The following is a 20,750-nucleotide window of genomic DNA, read 5'->3' as shown; positions in this document are numbered from 1 at the left end:
TAATAACAACGAAATTTGGTAAACTACCGTAGTTTTGTCAGGTGTTTTCAAAAAACTTAAGCTTTCATTTATGCAGCCAACATGTTCCGAGATACGAGTAGAAGAATGAGGGAGCCCACGCGTTTTGAATGCCATACACCGCTGCCACAAGGCTTAGCTCGGGAGCAATTCTCTTCGTTCAACGCCGTACCGGGTGTTCTGGCTCCGTGGACGAAAACGAAACTGTCGAAAATTTCGGATATTTTCGCTCCTCGGGCAGATGAAGCGAGGCTATGAAGCAGACGACCCTGTCGTCTGCTTCGTAGGCTGACTTCATCTGCTCTGCTCGTTCGGGCTTCCGACCTGCAGCTCCTCTTGTTTCTCATATTATTGTTCTCGTATTGTGCAATATTAAACTGGAGGCAAGCTTCATGAGGTCAGTGTGGTGGTCATCTCGTCACCTTCAGCATAACCACTACGCTCGTACAGCGTTGAAATGCAACGATCTACCGAACCCACGTGCATGTTGTAGACTGCGTGAGATTTTGTGTTGTGCTCTGTTAAACTTCCCGCTCCCCACAATGTCATAGTATCACTAGTGGATTATCCTCACCATCAGCTCGTTTGTTCGCCGCTGTGTCAGTGGCCCAAGGTAGGTTTCGTTTTTGCGCACAGCGGATAGCACCAGTGCTGCTACCAGCTGCTTCCGCGCTAAGCCTAGCGACAGCGGTATACGGCATTCAGAATGCACGGGCTCCGATATTGTTCGGCTCGTTTCTCGGAACGCGGTAGCCGTATAAATTAAGGTTTGTACTTTCTGAAAACTTCTCACAAATCTAAAGTGGTGTGCAGAATTTCAATGTTATTAGACATACATACGATTTTTAACGAATTTTCGAAATGTGTCCGAAGATCTTGCCACACCATGTATACCGTCTGGAACCAATCACATCCTGTAGTCTCGTTCTCATTGCGAGGTTCCTGTACAGCTGCAAGGGGAACGAGCACGAGAAGGAGAAAACAAAGCGAGTAACGAGGCACCTATTCTGGGGGTACGTGCGAACCCATACAGTTAACGCGTCCGTGTGTAAAAGTTCATTTGATACTCCCGCCTCAAACTTATCACTGCTGTCTCACCGCCAACTTCTGAAAGCGAGTTTTACGTAATGGCACCATTTTCCGTGTACGAAAAATATTCTTTCAAGTCAAGCCAAGTGATGTACTTCTTGTAGACATGGTCCACTTAAGCCTCTTTAGTGTAATACGTACAAGCTTTCGCATGGGGAAGCATGCTTCATCAGGTACAGAGTACGAGGTTGGCCTATACAAGTATATATAGAGTTTACAATATATGCCATGGGCATAGAGTAGACAGAAAAACGGAGACGTACACGATGAAGAATAATATAATGCACAAACAACTGTAAAGGAACCAGTTTTGTGGTTATTTGATTATTTAGGACTCACGGGACATATTGTGAACTCTCTATATATTTACTTGCATAGGCGCACTTATGACATGACATGATGAAGCGTGGTCCACACGCGGAAACTTGTATGTATTAATTTAAGAAAGCTTCAGTGTTGGTCTATTTGATTGTGCTACGCGTAATCCTCGCCTATATGTACGTTGAGCACGGCGTGCCTAGGCTACAGAGCGACTTGAAGGAGGCCGGGGTGTCCGTAACCAATCCACAGTCCTCCCAAACTGGCGTCTCGCGTGATTAAAATTATCTCTTGACGTGAAGGCACCAGTCTTAGTTGTTAGATTACAAGTGTCGTTACTTCTATCACGCGGTTGTTTCTTGTTTGTTTCAGACGCCAAGGAGATGAAGGACGTCTGCATCCTGAACAATAGGAACAGATCGATACCCGTGCTTGGAGCTAGCCTTATGCCAAGGGAAATAGCTAAGACATGGAGGAAAATGTCTCTGGAGTGGTTCAATAGCAGAGGTAAATATATCGTACTTGACTTTGACAGACGGGTCATGCAATGAAGCTTGTACAGCTCGCATCGAAGTTAGCGCGAACGCTCAAGGCTGCGGAACGTGGAAGAGCGTCACCTACCAGCGCCTAGCAAAAAACCAATGCCTTCAGAACGGGGGCCACCACACTAAACGGAAATAGATGACCAAACCACCCTCCGTCCTTGTTTCTACTGAGGACCACCAGGGTCGGCACGCCGGAGCGGCGTTCAAGTTGACTCTGACCCAGCTGTACTTACACTTAATAAGAAAGAGGAAGACGTGGACACAAATATGGACGCTCGTCTCAGCAAATCCTTATTGTCATTAGCAGTGTTTAGTTCAGTATGGTGGACCTCTTGTTTCTGAAACCCGGTGGAGGGGAACAAGACAAACAAGGGAGCACCTCCTGACGACAACACCGCTTGTATCAAATTGAATAGTTAGAGCCTCGTATCCGCACGGGGGGTCTATGACGTACAATACAACGCTAGCGCCATAAAAAATAAAATGCCTTACTAGGTGAAAATTGGGTGCACTGAAGTGTATTAGTGCTTCACTCCTCAATTAACCTCCCGCAAATAAAACACCGCGCGTTGGGCGTGAACTGGGCGTAATATGTGTCTGCCCGTTCTTCATAGTGCCCCGATTCTTTTTCCAATCGTTGTGAGCCTCGCGTCTTGTAGTTTCTAGATTCTGTCGTAACCGCAACATTGCAATGGCCTTTCTTTTCCCATTGCTTGAGAGAACATATGGTTACTAGTGTCACTGGAAGTAGTCGCTATCTGCGTTGGTTCGCCGGGTACAATTAGCATATAGTACATACATCGGAGCACAGCAACTCGTAATGCGTGAGAACATGACTCGACCATACCAGAAACTTCCACCCCCATTTCCACATACGGGATACTTTAATACACTTCAAGGAGTACGCAGGGCCACTACAAGAAAGTATCAGACGTCTCATAACCATGCCTGTGTCATTTCACCCAATAGCGCGAAAAGTTTTGATGTGTACGTTTTACTAAAAAAACAACAAAAAAAAACACATAAACATAACTGCGCACGTTCACCCTTAACTCGCCAATTCCCGGTATAACGAGAAGGAGATGTATGATGCCACGTCACCGATGACGTTACAGAGGCAACTCGTTCTGGTTCTGTGGTCACTGGAGGTGACCGCCCTGCCCTTTTGCCGCCGTAAACCAGCCTTTCCAGTTCCCCTGAAGAATTGGCCGAATCATGTTTGTTGTTTGTTTGTTTTTTAGCGAGTTTTTTTTTTTTTTCAGAACCCACAACAGCCGAGTAGCACACGAAAGCGTAGGAGCATAAATCATTTCTCTGGACCAATGAGCGAACGTGTCCCGTTTAACATCCGCGCGAGGTCCCGGCAGATCACAGGCTGGTACAGCTCTCCACCACTGTTGCGCATGGTCGCTTTTTGGTGGCGTACTTTATATTAAATTTCTGGGATAATCATGACTCTATGGGGGCGAATTACCTCTTATGGTACGTCTTACTGGCCTGCATAGCAGCAGAAAACAGGGTGTTAAAACAGGGTGTGAGTTTTGCGCTACCTTGAAGGAGTTGCGAAAGATTAGCGGACAATGTCGTTGTAAAAATCAGGATATGACTCCCAAAATATGTGCTGACTCCATTTTATCCAGCCACCTGAAAAACGGCGCCAGCTGTGAACAGCACACGCTGTGCATTCTAGACGGCTGCACGCGCTTACTTCCACATGTTTCATCTTTCAGCACCAGCTATGAGGCGACCTTAGTATATAAATTTCTGTTCCCCTTGTGTTCGCCGTCGTACAAGGTTTAGTGCTATTTCAGGGCTTCGATTAGAATTTTTTAAACAACTTGTGCATCCACCATGCCACTGCTCTTCCTTCCCAGGATTATCACTCGCTGAGCGCCATGATTGGTCCAGAATCGTCCCTTTTGCGGCACGACAAAAGTCTCAATTCTCACGTCGATGGCTTTTAAATACGACCTACGAGGTTATAGGCTATAATCTGGTAGGTCGTGGTTAAAAGCCACCGAAAAAGCGCTATAATTGATAGCAACATGCAACGCATAGCGCGCAGCGATTGAGGCCTACCCTTCGGGGTGGTTCTCCTCCTCTACCATATATTAACAACCCCAGGAAGTCACGCTGCACGATAAATATCACACAAATACCTTTATTCGAAAATTACATCCTTCTCACGGGCGATGCTTGTCCGTCGCGAGCGTGCGTTCTCATGTCCCAGGCAACGCATGGTGCTTCAGTATTCGTCTAAAAGACGTATAAATGTAGAACTTTGGGAATGTCTATTACACGTCCAACAGAGTACCTCTATTACTCCCGTATCCGTCCCCTAGCCTTCCCCTAGCCCAGCTAACGTTACGCTAAAATACGGCTATTAGCCGTGTAAGTAGAGCATCGACTTAGATCTTTTTTAGACCAAATGTCTAAAATGGGACAGCACTTTTCTATCCACTGAGCCGTCATATAGACATGTATTAGCCATGGTGTCTAAAATTAGACATAATTTATACCTAAATTTTGGCACTACTGGCCCATGTATTGGTTCATCCAGGTATATGTCCCTCACGTGCACATGCAGTTATGTGTGGTTCATGCACTATGTGTCTATACAAATCAAAGAGGCACCATGGATGTTGGCACACGATTTATTTCTATTTACATATTGGGTAAACATTGACTAGAGTTGCAAACATGCGCACAAGTTACCAGACATCGTGAGCACTTCACCTCTTTGCACAATGACATACCAACAAATCGCAGTACTTGTATCACTGTTAGCTGCAAGCAATGCCTCTGTTTTCGGGTCCATGCACTGATCTTGATTGCTCCAAAGGCAACAAGTACTTGACACACGTGTGGGGCGGTAGACGACTGTGAGTAAAAGGAAGCAACGTTTCCAAGGTGCACTAAAAACAGAAACAATATATGTGATAAAACTATAAAGCCTGTATGTAAAAATGTTGGATGTAGCCTGTTTACTGAAGAACTGAAATCTATGCATATTTTTTTTATTCAGGCACTATGCCAGCGTCAAGTATTTCCCTATCCGTACATGTCGGATTATACTTTGCTTGTGCAAAATCCATTTGATTCCCGACTGACAATTCGAAGACGAAACCTCGTTTTCCGTCGCGGTTCCGTTGCATGAAACGATTGGCGCCCATGGTTTCCTGGTTTATGAAATTTTGTTGTTGCATGAATGTTGGACCAATATGAGCTGCCTGTATTGACAAGCCCATTTTGCCCATATGGCGCCAATATTTCCGTGATAACGCCTCGGGGAGTCCGAGTAATAACAAAGCATTATCCGCTTTAATATCCACCACGGATATTACTTCTCACTTGTTGTTGCTTTCTTCATTTCTACAATCCTCCTATTGATCCACGTTGCATAGCATTACAAAAACAACAATGCATCGCCCTAAAAACGAAGAACAGGTGCTACGCCTGCCTTGTCGAAGGACCCAGGCAGTCCCACGGAATTGCTAGCATGGCAATGTCAAATATTCTCAGAAGCTTTCATTGGGATCGCTATAGTGTATGAACCAGAAATTTCCTCCTCGCTCCTCTAGTATAATGGAGCGAAGCACTTTCGTGACGGTGATGGACATACGCCTCAACAACTCACACTGCCTGCAGTAACTTGGAAGCACCTATACCGTTAGAGAAGAGACATCCCTTCCTATCAAACATTGCGTTTTTTCTTGACCTGCCACGATTCCGTTGTCATTAGAGGAAGCAACGACATTTTAGCCCCAATGAAACGTTCGATACAAGTGTCGCGCATGCGCATTAGTTGTAGGACGCGTGATTTCGCTGAAACGACCACGCTATAAGTCGGTTCGACCGATTGGCACTGGTTTGGCGAAGCAAAATGGCTGCTGTTTACAGCAAGTGGAAAGACGTCATCTATAAATGTATGTTGCCAGCAATCGTTGTTTATATCTCCCGGAAACCTGTAAGATCGGCACAGGTGTGGCACAAGTTCCAGGTTTTGTAACCACCCTCAAGCAACCGCTTGTGGCATAATCACCATTTTGTCCTGGCATGACGTCACAGAAAATGTCACCTTGAGGTCATGTGACCTTCTGTATTTTCTGTATACGTGCAGGGCAGTGTTTTCTTTTGCTCACTATATGAACGCATTTTGCTGGTGTTAGTTGCAGGGTGCTTCTCACTTGACGTTGGCGTTTGTTCTTGCAAATTGTCAGTGCGTCACACGAGCTGAGTAAGCCCTGGCAACGGCGTCGCTATCACATCGTTGTGATTGTCCAGCACTACTGGGCCATATGTGCAAGACTACCTGCTGAACTGCAAGCATATGGGATGAAAATTACTGGTACGGGACGAAAGACGTCAAATAGCGACGCACAGAAATGGCAGTCACTTTGTTTACCAACGGTACGGCCGCCCCTGTTTTTCTTGTCGTATACGCATGACAAGTTCGCAGTGACGCCAGGCAAGAACATGTCCACAACGCATTGCGTTCTCCCTACACCGTATCGTATACGGTGCGGCTTGATTGGAACGCCCCTGTGTTTCGCCAGCGATAGGGTGCCAAGGGCAGTGGCATCTCGTGCTCACAGCAAAGGGGCGTTTCTAAAAGAAGTGAGCAATAAACCGATGCATACAAAGCTTTGCAAGTAAGCAAGCAGGATTCCTGATGCAAGTGAAAACATTGGTCCTCGCTGTTGCGTTATGAAACGTGGAAAAGGAACCAGATTAATCGATTCGTTGTGCCGTTCGTGGCTCATGCACGTGAAAACTCGCAAAGTACAGGTCCCGACAAAAGTTTACGGAACACGCGAGCGGTGTATTTTCTCCTCGGTACGACACCCTAGCGGCAAGCGGAAGCTGGCGAAATCAGGCGAGTTCACTGCCTCAGAGGGGTGGACGACTGTGCTCTTAGTGACACGCAGCGGTAGTTTCGGTATGACCACTGTTGTATGTGCCCGCAAAGTGAGTTGGATTTTACTGTTGTGCTCGCCAACAACACGTGATTCACCGATTGTTGAGGCAGGGAGCTCGGCGCTATCATCGTGATAACAAGGATGAATCATAGTGGCGACACTTTACTGTGTATTGCTTTTATTGAAAAGCCATGATATCTAGACAAGAGAAAGAAAGGTATCTGGTAAACAGTTGCTTTATTATGGACGACGCGTGACGAGCTGATAAAGAGTTGACGCTGACATTGCTCATTGATTGATTGATAAACAACTGACGTGAGTCACGAGTTGTTGACGAGCACAACAGCTAAGTCCAACTCACTTCGCGGGCACGTACAACAGAAATCATACCGAAACTACCGCTGTGTGTCGCTAAGAGCGCAGTCGTCCACCCCTCTGAGGCAGTGAACTGGCCTGATTTCGCCAGCTTCCGCTTGCCGCTAGGGTGTCGTACCGAGGAGAAAATACACCGCTCGCGTGTTCCGTAAACTTTTGTCGGGACCTGTACGCTTTCCCTCATCATAAATTTCCAAAAAAGGCGCGACTCGGCGACGCAGAGTGTTATCGCGTACCCACCTATCGCAGGAAGTCGCCTTCAGAGACCAGTAGTAACGTAAGTTTTGCAGGCTGCATAAGGCGTCATTGAGACGTACACAACCTTTAAGGCTCACTAACACCCGAACAATGACATCAGGTGTTGGTTCGGGTCCCACCACCAACACTTGCTGAGTTTTCGTCAAGTGCCGTCTTCGAAAAAAAAAAACAATATTGGCCCGCACCGAAAAGAGAAAGGGAGGAGGGAGAGATGGGGGAAGTACGGACGACACTTTCTTTCGCGCTTAAATCACAAAAGATGCCACGGATGCGTCGTGCTCCTTTTGTTTTGTATAGTTGCCAAGATTAGGCAATCATTCATTCTTCAATCAGGTGCATATTTTTGTACACTGTGCCCCCTTTCAACAAACTGCGCATACGGGGCGCTGGCATACCAGGACCAGAGGAGAGGACGATTTTTGCATTTTGTTTTGTTTGTTGTGTTTGTTTTTGTTTTGCAGATGACCATTTGTTTATTTCTTTTTTTTTCTGCCAATTGCAGGTAATCGTTGTGTGGGTAATACTCTAACAATCTCCGTTTCTCGCATTCTACTTCCAGCATTTCTCTGCGGAAAAGTTGCTCCACTCGACCAGCCTGACATGGACCAAGAAATGTCTGCACGGCACGCATGTGTCCGAAGGGAGATGCACACTGCGATTGAATTAAAAAATCTTAACAGCGCAGAGCAGTGTCTATACTCCGCCCCTCAGCTTACGTGGTGGCTATGTCCAGACACACATCAATCAGCTCTGCACAGGGCAGTCAAGAGGAACGCTTTCGACATTTACGCCCTGCTCCTTGCATGCAACTGTCGCTTCCTCAACGACGCTGAAAAGAGCTGCCTAGACAGATTATCGGTTGTCCAGCGCTGCGAAATACAACGACAGACGTCATTCATTGATGATTACTTTAGCCAACACATAGCGTTCCTTAATAGTAAATTGCATGGCGTGTCCGAATCTTTCAAATGCAGAATGAACGACTTGTTCGTTAAGCTTGACAGCATCTCTTTGGTGAGAACTATTCTCAAGGTCCTAGCCACGACTGAACACTTGATTGTTGATTGCAACGAAGAACGCAATAGCGTCGAGTTCATGTTGCCTACCGCAGTACGGATGGATGATGGGACGATCTACTTGGACGGAAAAGAGGAAGAAGTTCTTGGCTTACTTGCGCGCGCACTCTGTTCCTTGGCCCTGCATCTGGTATTCAACAACGGTGGGAAGCCGTACGGGAGCTATGGTGTCTTCGCCGAGAGCCACTACCAAGAAAGTGTGGAGTGTCTTATGGAAAACAGAGCAATATCAGACAGTATTTTGAGAGCTGCCTTGTCCCATGACTCCAAGACGGATCTGATCACCGGCGTGCCTCAGGTGCTTGCTTACTACAACGACGCAGGAAAAGGAGACACTCTTCTGAAGCAAGAGGCCGGGGAGCTATACCGCTTCTTCAAATACCATGTTGTTTCCAGCATGGAAGTTTATATTGAGGAAACCATGCTGGAAAGGGAAGCTGAAGAAATCAGAACTAGCAATGAAAAATTGGGAAGGCGCTGGGATGAATGCGTGCCAAAAAAGTTCGCGAATAGCTATATGTACCATAACCTTCCTCATGCTTGTCTTTCTGTTCTCACAGCGCCTACCTTACTGTTCCTTGAGGAACTTGTGGATAATGCTTTCTACTGTGTACATCGGTTTTTGTTTCTGGAAGCTCGTCGGTGGGACAGCGTGTCGCGCAAAGTACTCAGTGAAAATCGTTGCGTTATTGTGACAATTTCTTGCGGAGGAATGTGTGATATACAAGAAATTCTAGAAGTGCTGCACGAAGTGAAGGAAGTGCAAGGTGCAAAAATCATTCTGCTTGTGGAAACACAAAACATCGAATATTACGTGGCACAAGTTAAGGGAAACGCCTTCTTCGAGAAAAAACACGCCGTGCAGGAAGTAGACCGAGCTCGTTTCGAAAACGTCTCACGCTATTGGGCAACTGATGTGTTGAAAGAAATGAGAGTACGTCTCCTTTCATCCGAAGCATCGTTTTCCTGTGACGTGGTCTTCAACATGAGCGGCTCTGTTGACCTCCTCGACGAGGCTACGTTCGTCAAGTTATGCAAGAAAGAATGTCTCGTGATTGGTCAAGGGCACCATGGAAGTAGCCAAGAGCCCGTCGGAAGCAACCATCTGGACGACTTGGTAGAAACCGCGAGTCCATATAGTTTACCTCGGATTACGCTGAAGTTTGAGAGAGCTGTGATGATTGAGATGAACACTCTCTTCGATGTCTTGTACCTGGACGAAGCCTTGGCGATTTGTTCCCTGTCCTCCAGAGAAAGCATAGCTTCAGAGCTTCCCAACGGAGAGGATATTTATAGCATGGATGAATTGGACGAGTTTCGGCAATTCGTCTTTCTCAAGTGCGCTGAACAATATGATGATCTAATCAGGTCCAGTTATTACAGTGACAGGATAGTTCATCTGCTCGAATTCGACCTATTAAAAAGACGTTTCCTGTGGAGAAAGTCCAACGGTCCTTCAAGCCACCTTCCAATTTCGGACAAATACACGTACGACGTGAGGTGTGCGTTGAATACCAAAGAAAAAATTGTCGTTGTCTGTGGAACACCGGGGATGGGGAAGACAACGATCGCTCGTCAACTGGCAAAGGAAGTGAAAGCGGAAAATGGTAAAATATGGGTTTTATATATTGATCTCCCAAATCAAGAACGGCTGGGGAATTTAAGAGATCCGGTCGAGACTTTCAGGAAGTTCGCAGCTCTATGTGGAGTAAAGGATGACGGTATTGAGTACAGCGTCTTCTGGGAGCTGATAAGCAGTACAAGTCCTGTTAAGACATGCATTGCTTTTGACGGGTATGACGCCATAACTGAAGGTGCAAGGGAAGTCACGTTGATACTCGTTAGGTGCCTCGCTGAAGAGACATCTCTTAAGCTGTTCGTATTCAGTCGCACTGTGTTCAAGGACAGCTTGCAAGATGCCCTACACACGGTACCGTACGAATTAGCACCTATCGAGGCGCAAGACAGCGAGATGTTCTTCAAAAAATGCGGTCGGAATAAATCGTCACGTTCAGTCCTCAGTAAAGTTGCTGAGATCTACAGGAATGGTAGCAACTTGGCAGAGTTGCAAAGCCCTATGGCACTTCGCATAATAGCAGAACTGCTCTGTGCAGATGACGCTGAAGACAGGTCGCAATTCGTCCAGGACATTTTCAGACGAAGTGATGACGTTACTCTCCTCGATCTCTTGAAGTTGTACATTGAGACGAAGTATATGGCCTACAGGAAACAGAAGGAAGAAGCAGGCGACCACGCAGGCACCGTGTCGCACGATGGTGGAGCGTCCAAACACGAGTTTCACGAAGTATACGGTCTGCTGGCTTTAAGGGCCATATTCAACGAGGATATGTGCGCGCGAATTTTAAACCAGACGCGGCTCGGAAGTACAAGTCCCGATGTGCAGCTAAGGAAAGACGCGGCTGAGTTCGTGAGGGGTCATGGCATAGTGGTGAGCATCAACGACGGAGTTCCTGTTTTCGCACAAAGAACCTTGGCTGAACTATTCGCAGCCGAGTTCCTGTCCCAAAGAGTCAGCCAGAGTAGGACGAAGAATGCACCATTGAGTTATATTCTTTCAACTCTGTCCGCGGATGACGCGTATAGCGGAGTACTCAAGTTCTTCAAGGGTCTCGAAGAAGCTTCGAACTCGATGGACTGGGCTGCCGTAGAAGACTCTGATGATGATTTGGATATTGATTTCGATATTGATATCGATGATTATTCCGATTGATTTCGACGGAGAACCCACTCGCTTGCTACAAACTTGGAAATAATGGCATGACACGCTACCGCGAAGGGAACATTTTAAAAGTTATTGACAGCATCATTGTACGACGCGAAAGTACGAAGAAGGTCAGTGCAGCGGTGTTACGAAATCATCAGTTTCGGATAGCGCCTATCATGTCTGCCAAGAAATTCAAAAGGTAGCACGCGCTCGACCTGTTCCTCTGTTGGTGAAAACAAGGAGACCGGACACACAGACAAGACGAAGGCACAAGACATAGCAGTACTGGCGCGATGTCTAATATTATTTACCTCTAATAAAATGCGCTAAACCAGTGTTAAAAGCAATAAACACTGCACAGGACGGACACACTGCACATTGAACAAAAGCTTAATGATCCGCGACCGTACACAGCTTACACGACGCACGAGCGCCACGTCGCGCAACTAAAAAAAAACACGTTTCTAGCGCGTGTTTTCAAAGAACGAAAGGAATGTGTGACCAACAGGCCCAGATTGGTACTTTATTCAATTAGTTACCTAACATTCTAACGTAAGGACATATCAAATATGGTCATCACCAACCGGCAGCTACCTATCTGGAATGTGCAACCATTAACCAGAACCTCAGAAAAAGCAGCTCTTTCTGTGACAAGGAAAGTGACCAAGCTGTTGGGGCACATATACGCCCCAACCCAGCTTTCCCGTCTGCATTGGAACTCATCGACTAGCCGGTCGGTCGTCGCCTGACTCCCCTCACACCGATTTCTTTTTTAATTCCACAAAAAAGAGCCAAGTGGCCCTATTCCGAGCCACTGTCGGGTGTCATTCAGAGTGTGAATAGATGAGTATCGGTAGGGAGCAATCGCAACCCCCGGGAGCGATACCAGCCATCGTTGCTAATCCTTGGCTGCTTTTAACGATACCGCGCTGAGCGTGTTTCCTGCCGTACGATTTGTATCGAGAGTTGAGACGTCTGGAAGCGAGACGCCGCAATCACAGCCTATTTCGCAGCTGGAAGAGAATCACCTGGAATGCCACGCGTTTCAAAACCAGAATACGACTTATCGCGCCCAGCGTGGCCCTGTCGATAGGAGCGAGGCGAAGTAATTTGCAGCCATCTCGACAGCTTTCCCTTCTCTTAACGACGGGGTCGACGCCATCGTTCCTGCGAGCGACACCATCGATTAACACGAAGCGGTTTCAGCACAGGGAACACTAAATTATAATAGCTGGCGTAAGGTAGCGTCATATACCACGTGCACTGGTTCCCGAACGACACGCTCGCGCTGTGACGCCGATCGGATTAGGGATCCGTACCTCTTGGCAGCCTGGGCCCAGCCTTGCTAGGCATGGGATCATGTGCGTCGCAGATCACGTATGCATTTTACAACGAATGGTGCAAAATGTGCAACACGTTCCCGAATCATCCCTACGCATTTAAAATAAATAACGTTCAGAAGTAAATTGGACATTGTGCAAAGCTATGGTAGTCTCACTATGGCCCGGCATTAAGGACATCACGTCTAGACGTACACTACAGCGGACAGATAGGCTTCCTTCGGCGAGTGCGAGTCTTGTGCGGACAACTCCATTCAGCGGACAACAGTTCTGGGCCCGTTTGCGTGACACAACTTAGGAAGCCGGTTGCTCAAAGGAAAGTTGAGAACGCGCTGAAGCGCCTTCCCATGTAGCGTTCTTAAATTTTCTGATAACCACTACGCTCAAATGTGTTCTCACCTTGCGGATCACTGCTGTGCTTAGTTGATACAGACAGTGTACCTTTCATAACAACTGCTACTCCAATTCCTTCCGAGACAACTTATACCACGACAACTCATACCACACCAAACTCATACAGGGACAACTCATACAGGGACAATCATACAAGAACAACCCATACCACACCAAACTCGTACAGGGACAACTCATACAGAGACAATCCTACCAGAACAATCATACCAGACAACTCATACTGAGACAAATCATACAGACAACTCAAAGCACGCCCAACTCATGCCGGGACAACTCATACCAGGACAACTCAAACCAGACAACTCATGCCAGGGCAAATCATACTAGACAACTCATGCACACCCATTTCATACCGGAACAACTCATATCAGGACAAGTCATAACAGTCAACTCATAACACACCCAACTCATACCAGGGTAACTATACTAGGACAACTCATACTGGGACAACTCATGCCGGGACAACTCATACTGGGACAACTCATGCCGGGACAACTCATACCAAGGCAACCCATCCCAGGACAGCTCATACCAAGACAAGTCATACCAATACAACCCATACCAGACAACTCATACGACACCAATCTCATACCGGGACAACTCGTAGCAAGATAACTCATACGAGGACAACTTATACCGAAACAACTCATACCAGGACAACTCATAGCAGACCCGACTCATACCGGGACAACTCATACCAAAACAACTCATACTGCCCTTAACTTTTTTTGGCGGGAGAGATTTCATTTTTATTGTTTTGTCGGATGGAGTGTTGATGATGCGAGTAGCTTTCTATGTACCATTCAAATTGAAGTCACGCAGGGAAAGGCCATATCAGGAGAAAAATGTCACAGAACGTGAGTTATACTGATGGGAATGTACCTGTCCTCCAGATGGCAGTTGCCGATGCACACTGAAAAATATTTAAAGCACACTAAAATTGTAATGAGAAATGGGGACTTTTTTTTTTTTTTTTGTACAGAAGCCAAATCGAGAATGCCACACATTTCCATTGTCGCACTGCAAACACTAATCCTTTGAATACGTGGTCAATGGGCCCGATTCGTGTTGCGGTCCATTACAATGCGATACGCAAGCGGCTAGGTAGACTTGTAGAGCCTTCGTGAAACGGTGGGAAGAACTAAACAACAGCCTGCGTGTCGAGCAAATTTGTCCGATCCTCCAGGAACGGAGTCTCGGCTTGTCCACAATTACGGTCATCAAGCGATAGGCCTCCTATCATAAGAAAACTTATTAACATCACTGATTAGCTGGTTGCCTCCTTTTCTCGCAATCAGCCAGATGTACTCTAAAAAATAAAACTCAAACATTCCACACGACGACGAAAATGTGGGACAATTTACGGGACGATGTTCTATAACCATAGTAGTGCAGTTCAACTATCCGACAATGCACTTCGGTAAATGTCGTTTGTGGAATTCTGATATTTCCTTCAGTGCAAGTGAAATCCTGTCACTTGTTTTTCCTGGTATGGCATTCCCCGGTGTGACATGAGTTTTGAGTTTGAAAAGCTCATCCCAAAAACAATATCTTGCCACAAAGAAAAAAAGTTTCGTGTGGAATGAGTTGTCCTGGCGTGAGTTTAGCGTGGTGTGAGTTGTCCTGGTATGAGTTTAGTGTGGTATGAGATGCCCTGGTATGAGTTTAGTGTGGTATGAGATGCCCTGGTATGAGTTGTCTTAGTATGACTCGTCCTGGTACGAGTTCAGCTTGGTATGAGCTGTCTTCGTATTAGCTGTTCTGGTATGAGTTGCCTTGGTATGACTTGTCCTGGTACGAGTTCAGTGTGGTATGAGCTGTCTTCGTATGAATTGTTCTAGTATGAGGTGTCTTGGTATGAGTTGTCCTGGTACGAGTTCAGTATGGTATGGGTTACCTTGGTATGAGCGGGGTGGTCGCAGATGCAAACGTACTTTTCGATATAAATAGTCAAATTTCACTATGCAAATCAGCCGAAACAAGAACTAGGCGCGCAGCAGCGACGCGACCTTCACCCCTGTCTGGAGAGCGGTCTCAGACTAGCGCCCGCTCCAATGAGCTCCGTCGCTTCAAAGCACGTCCCGTCTCACCGCGTCTGTCTGTCTCTCTTTCTGCGCTCGGGTACTCCGTAGTTCCGGATGCGGCTCATTTGCATAGCGAAAATTGGCAGTTTATACCTCGAAGTGCTTTCGCTTCTCAATGTGCCTATTAAGGACGATGGAACTTAGTAATATCTGAGTCTTATTCGAGTGTCCCGCATTTCGCAGAAAACATCCCATTAGTAAGTCAATTAATACATTTAGGCTAATTAGTAGTCCTGGAGTTGCGTACGCTGTTGTACAGTATGACTGCTTGGCCGTGTAATGCATGCTGAAATGGCATCTCTTTTGTTCTGCTAGTTTTTCATAGAGTCGTGTGGAAGGCGTATAACAGCATACACAAAGCGCCGTGATCATCATTTTAATTAAGAGATTTACTGTACAATCTGGTGAAGTTACTTAAATATCCCTTTAGAATCGGCCGCGCTGTTGTGTCGACTTACGCACAGAATAAAAAGAGGACGATGGAGCCAGCTCACCATTTCGAAAAGCAGAGCTTTGTATGCCTTCTCTAGAGACGAGACGATCCTATGCGCGCGCAAATTCGCGATAAAGTCATATCCTTTGTTTTGGGTCGGCTGCCACTGAGAGGCATAAATCAACGACTTTAACGTTTACGAGAAGTAACAAAAAAAAAGGATGTAGAAGCAGCACGACATCCGCGTTGTACAAAGCACCTCTATCCTCCGTGGCATTGGACGGTTGTGCGCACGACACAATTGCCGCTCGTCAGTTGACGTACTGCCGATCTCACCGTCAGTGTCTCGTCAGTACCTGACGAGAACGGTCTCAAACTGCTTTCTGCAATTGTCTCGGCCTCTAGTCTGAGTCCTTGCTCATTTCAATACGAAGTCACCGTAACACCGTACTCATCCCGGTTTCGTTGTATGCAAACGCCCACTGGTGTCGTGAGTGTCCGTGCCACAGATGGATACTCCTGTGTTTGCGAGGGTACAGGTACAACCAAACTGACGAATCGCACGCAAGTCGTTCGAAGGTTGGCATTGCGTTTCTCTTTATTCGTCTAATTTTGAGACAGCATATTTTGTAAGTACTTCCGAAGCACAGGCCTAAAAGTGATCGTCACCCTCGCTCTCTGTCTCGAACCGTAGTTGTAATAGTCTACCTAGACTCGCAGAGAGCTAGAGCCACAGAGAACATGACCGTTTATTCTTCGTCTCACGTTCGTCTTCATCATCTTCATCAGCTTCCTCGTGCTCAGTCCACTACATTCCTCCCTTCAAGATGGGACGTATCGCGACGGAGGTTTGCGGTTTAGGGTACCACGGCGGCCTGGGAGGGTCCTGTTCTTGGGCTGGCTTCTCTGACGTCCCTGTCCTTGTGTTCGTTTGTGGCCAGGGCAAGGGTTGAATCGACTCAGAGGATGCTGAGGTTAACCTGACTTTCAGATGGTCATCATGTACTCGGCGTTGCCTGCCATCGGTTAACTGTACTTCGTACATGGCTCCGCCAATCCTTGCGATAAGTGTTCCTTTTGTCCAGTGGCGCTGGTCCGACGGATCGGCAGTCCAGACAGCATCTCCAACACAGAAAATGTGTGCTCTTTTTCTCTTTTCTTTCTTCAAATTTCTCTTCTGTCGGTTTCTTGCTGCCAGGAAATGTTGGTCCAAGACGGGCCGGAGGAGGTCGAGGGCAGAACGTAGTTTTTTTAATATAATTTTTTATGAGGGGCACGAATGATGTTTGCCCTGTAGTTGCGTGCGGTGTAATCCGACACTCCAGGAAAAATGACTGGGTGGCCTCTATCATAGTTCCTCCTCTCCGCAAAGGAGTCTTCAATATCTGCACGAAATTTTCCGCTTGACCATTAGATTTCGGATGGTACGGCGGAGTCAAGGTATGCTGAATACCATGCTGCTGTACAAATTCCTTGAACGTTGAACTCGTGAACTGGGGCCCGTTATTGGTGACGATTTGCGCGGGAAGTCCTTGCCGAACAAATACTTCTTACAGGTTGGACAGCTCATGTTCAAACGTTAGTGCCCGTTACGATGATGTCGTCCAAATAACATGCTACGTAGTCCAACCCAGCAGCCACTTGCTCCATTACTCCTTGCAAAATAGCGGGTGTCGGCGCTATACCAAAATGCATCCTATGGAACTGGAATAGGCCCTTGTGCGTGTTGATAACGGGCATCTTCTTTGTATCATCATCCAGCTCGATCTGCAGGTATAAGCTTCGGAGAGATCAAGCTTTGAGAACATAACTCCTCCATTTAGCTTCGCAAACAATTCCTCTGGACGAGGAAGAAGATATTGAGCGATGTCTAGCTGGGAATTCACTGTCACGCTGAAATCTCCGCAAGTGCGTACAGCGCCGGTTGGTTTGGTTACGACGACGATGAGTGTAGCCCAAAAAGCAGTTTCCACGGGCGATAGAGCTCCATTATTGACTTGTCGCTCCAAATCTCGCTAGACGGCAGTACGGATGGCGAAGGGTATATGACGTGCCTTGAAGAACTTGGGGTGACTGTCCTGCTTGAACTGAAGATGAACCTTCGTCTTAGTGCGCCTCCCTAGACCACCTCGGAACACGCCTGGATGCTTCTTGAGCAATGTTTCAAGTGTTTTCCCTCGATCTGGAACACTGTTGGTGGCACCCACGAACATCTTCTTCAGATTAATCGCCAGGGCAGAAATGCACGTTTTCCCTAATACATTGAGAGTGGCTGCTTCCGTGAAGATGGCTTCCAACGAAAACCGATGATTCCTCCAACGGACATCTAGAAAAGTCATTCCAAGGACTTTGATTGGCTTCTGGTTGAAACAGTGTATACTATGAGGTACGGGTTCAAGTTCTGGACTACCAAGCATTTCCCACGTGGACCGGTTCAGCATTGTTGCTTGAGATCCCGCGTCGACCTGTATGGTAACCTTGGTGCCAAGTATCTCACAGGAGACGAACTTCTCGATGCCGTTGTCCACCGAGAAAACATTCGAAATTATAACATTCTGCACGTTTCTTCTTGACGACTTGTATTGGGACTTCTGCGGAATGCGTCCTGTCTGCGTGCACATGCCGGCAATGTGTCCTCGCTTGCCACAGTCGTGACACGATTAATGGCGAAAGCGACAGTTTGCCTCATCGCGGTTGAAATTCCCACAGCGAAAACATTTTCCTATAGTTCTAGTTCACTGGGAGACCTTTGCCAGCACCGGGGAGTCCAGATCACGGGATCCAGCTTCAGCTGCTTGCGAGCTTTCGGCAAGCCGTAAAGCAGTCTCAATGGTGAGACTCTTCTGGAGTACAAGCTTCGCTATAATACGCTGATCTCGTATGCCGACTATGAAGGATGTGAGCAATGAGCAGGCACGTATGTCTGCTTCGGTCTCGTATTCACAGGTTGCAAGTATGGCTCGTAGGCGGTTCAGAAAATCCTTCACGGGCTCGTTTTCTTCCTGTCGAGTCGAGAATAGCCTTGCCCCTTCGAACTCTTTGAACCTCTTCTGGGCAAAGTGTTCGTCCAGTGTCTTGACCAAGTCTTCGAATGGAACGTCTGTGACGTCCCTCGGCTGGAGGAGATGGTACAACCGCTTGAAAACAGCCGCATCCAAGGAGGAAATGAGCAGGCTTCTCTTATCGATATAAGCAGTTACTCACGCAACTTGCAAAGCGGCTCTGAATCGTATACAATAAAGCTTCCACTCGTCCCTTTCGGGATCGAAAATTCCAGGCCTCTCAAAACGAAGTACCGTAGAACGCTGGTCGGGCTGATCCTGGTGATCTCAGACTCGGCAGAAGAAGAATCGCTCGTCGCGAAGTAGTAGAAGTCTACCTAGACTCGCAGAGAGCTAACCGACCCACAGAGAACATTACCGTTCATTCCTCGTCTCACGGTCGTCTTCATCATCTTCACCAGCTTCCTCGTGCTGAGTCCACCACAGTAGTGGCACTTTCGTCTCATTGGATTTGCGTGGAGGAACATGGTAATACCTTATGTGAGAATCAAGGCGATGATGTTACGCCTATACCTCTGACAGAGGGACACCCTAAGGGCCCTGTAGAGAATGACAACCTCCTGAACGGAGCTTGCATCCCATAATATACGATAAAGATATCCCGTTTGGTAAGCGGGCCTTTACGGAAGAGAACATTGCCTATCTCCTTGACGGGCGATAAGGCGTCGCCTCGAACACAGTACCAGTCGACGGTGATTAGACCATAACCGAATACGCAACTTCAACATCCCAGGCAGAAATCTGGAATGGGACCATTTCAAAATGGTTTAACGAACTGGTCCCACTCTGGTCCCACCCTAAATGGCCCCACTCTGGTCCCACTTGCCAAGTGGTCCCATGGGGGACCAGTTCGTTAAACCACTTCAGAATGGGACCACTTCAAAGTGGTTTATTGGACAGGTCCCACTTAGTGACTGGGACCAGTTGAAAGTGGAACCAGCTTCACGATGGTCCCACTTGAACTGGAACCAGTGGAATTGATCCAGTGGTCCCCTCTGCTAAGTGGTCCGGGATCCGGCCACTTAGCAGCTGGGGCCACTGAATGCATGACTGAAAATAATGCGTAGAAATGCACATATTGCTCAATTAAATACCGTTTATTCTGCTAAAAGCATACACTGAGCAGAAAGAAATAATCAATACATCTCTTCATGTTCATACTACGTAGTATAAGTCTGATCACTCACTGTGTCTTGACAAAGCATATGCCTGACTGTGCGATGCACTCACGGACCACAGGGAGCTTTCGTTCGTTGGCCACCTCACATCTTGTATTGTCTTAGAGAAGATGACACATGACACTCCTGTTTTCCATGCAGGTCACGCCACCCCTTCCTCTCCACCGTACGTTCGGAATCTTCTTGTCCTGTTTCTCTTCAAGTTCCTCCTAAGTTTCTAAAATGAAACATCTATTTAATAGTAATCAAAACATCACGGTCATCACTCATACCTGCAAACATTCGCGACGTGCAGTCCGATTGGCGTTTCACAGTGCGTTTTGCCCCTACGCCGTTTAGGTCTTCTTGGCGTCAAAACTCTTCCGGGAAATCGACAATGTGTTGCACAGGAATTATTGTCATCGCATTGTCTTACAAAGCCCACTAAAACACACGTAAATACTGCACAGGAGATACACCATCCTTGCGACGGCAACTGAAGACCAAACCAACTTGCTGCGACGTGTTCAAGCTCCAATTGCCATGCCACCATGCCACCTGCCACTCTCGCCTCTCTCGCCCTCTCCTCTCCCTCTCGGCTCTCGCCGTTTGAAGTTTGAATTTGTAGCCGCCGTAGCGTCTTTACATTGCATCAGCCTCTGCGGTTACCCTTTCTTTTTTTTCGTTGTCTTTCTTCTAGTTATTTAGCTTAATTTTTGTTGTTGTTGAGATGTCTTTTTTTACCTTTCTCTGGAACTTAATATGTTATGATATGCAGCTTCAGATGGGAATATGTGCTCGAATTGGAGTTACAGGGATACAGCATATATTTGATCGCAGACGCACGCACCTGGATAAACAGCAATAAAAAGAGATCATGCATGTGCTAAAATAGATCGAGTAATAGATCAAACAAAACCAGAAGGATATATGGCAA

The 20,750-nt window shown here is 46.9% G+C and overlaps 2 protein-coding genes across 2 annotated transcripts; one reads left to right on the top strand and one right to left on the bottom strand.

Moving 5' to 3' along the window:
- The first annotated feature begins 1,805 nt into the window (after positions 1-1,805).
- LOC135379062 (uncharacterized) lies at positions 1,806-11,659 on the top strand. The gene is made up of 2 exons (XM_064612316.1): positions 1,806-1,932; positions 8,082-11,659. The coding sequence occupies exons 1-2, from the start codon at positions 1,809-1,811 to the stop codon at positions 11,327-11,329; spliced, it is 3,372 nt and encodes a 1,123-aa protein (XP_064468386.1). The 5' UTR covers positions 1,806-1,808; the 3' UTR covers positions 11,330-11,659.
- A 5,950-nt stretch (positions 11,660-17,609) lies between these two features.
- Positions 17,610-18,215, bottom strand: LOC135395269 (uncharacterized protein K02A2.6-like). The gene has a single exon (XM_064626510.1). It carries the CDS (start codon positions 18,213-18,215, stop codon positions 17,610-17,612), a length of 606 nt encoding a protein of 201 aa, XP_064482580.1.
- Between the last annotated feature and the right edge of the window lie 2,535 nt (positions 18,216-20,750).

This window comes from Ornithodoros turicata, chromosome 1 (genome assembly GCF_037126465.1).
Source record: "Ornithodoros turicata isolate Travis chromosome 1, ASM3712646v1, whole genome shotgun sequence".
Lineage (NCBI taxonomy): Eukaryota > Metazoa > Arthropoda > Arachnida > Ixodida > Argasidae > Ornithodoros > Ornithodoros turicata.
The sequence above is the reverse complement of the archived record's forward strand: the minus strand, read 5'-3'. Positions and strand labels throughout refer to the sequence as shown.

Excerpts from the sequence above, each read along its gene's own strand:
- LOC135379062 (XM_064612316.1), top strand. The coding sequence starts at position 1,809 with ATGAAGGACGTCTGCATCCTGAACAATAGGAACAGATCGATACCCGTG. Across the intron at positions 1,933-8,081 it reads GGAGTGGTTCAATAGCAGAG|CATTTCTCTGCGGAAAAGTT; the intron begins GTAAATATATCG and ends TTCTACTTCCAG.
- LOC135395269 (XM_064626510.1), bottom strand. The coding sequence starts at position 18,215 with ATGTGCACGCAGACAGGACGCATTCCGCAGAAGTCCCAATACAAGTCG.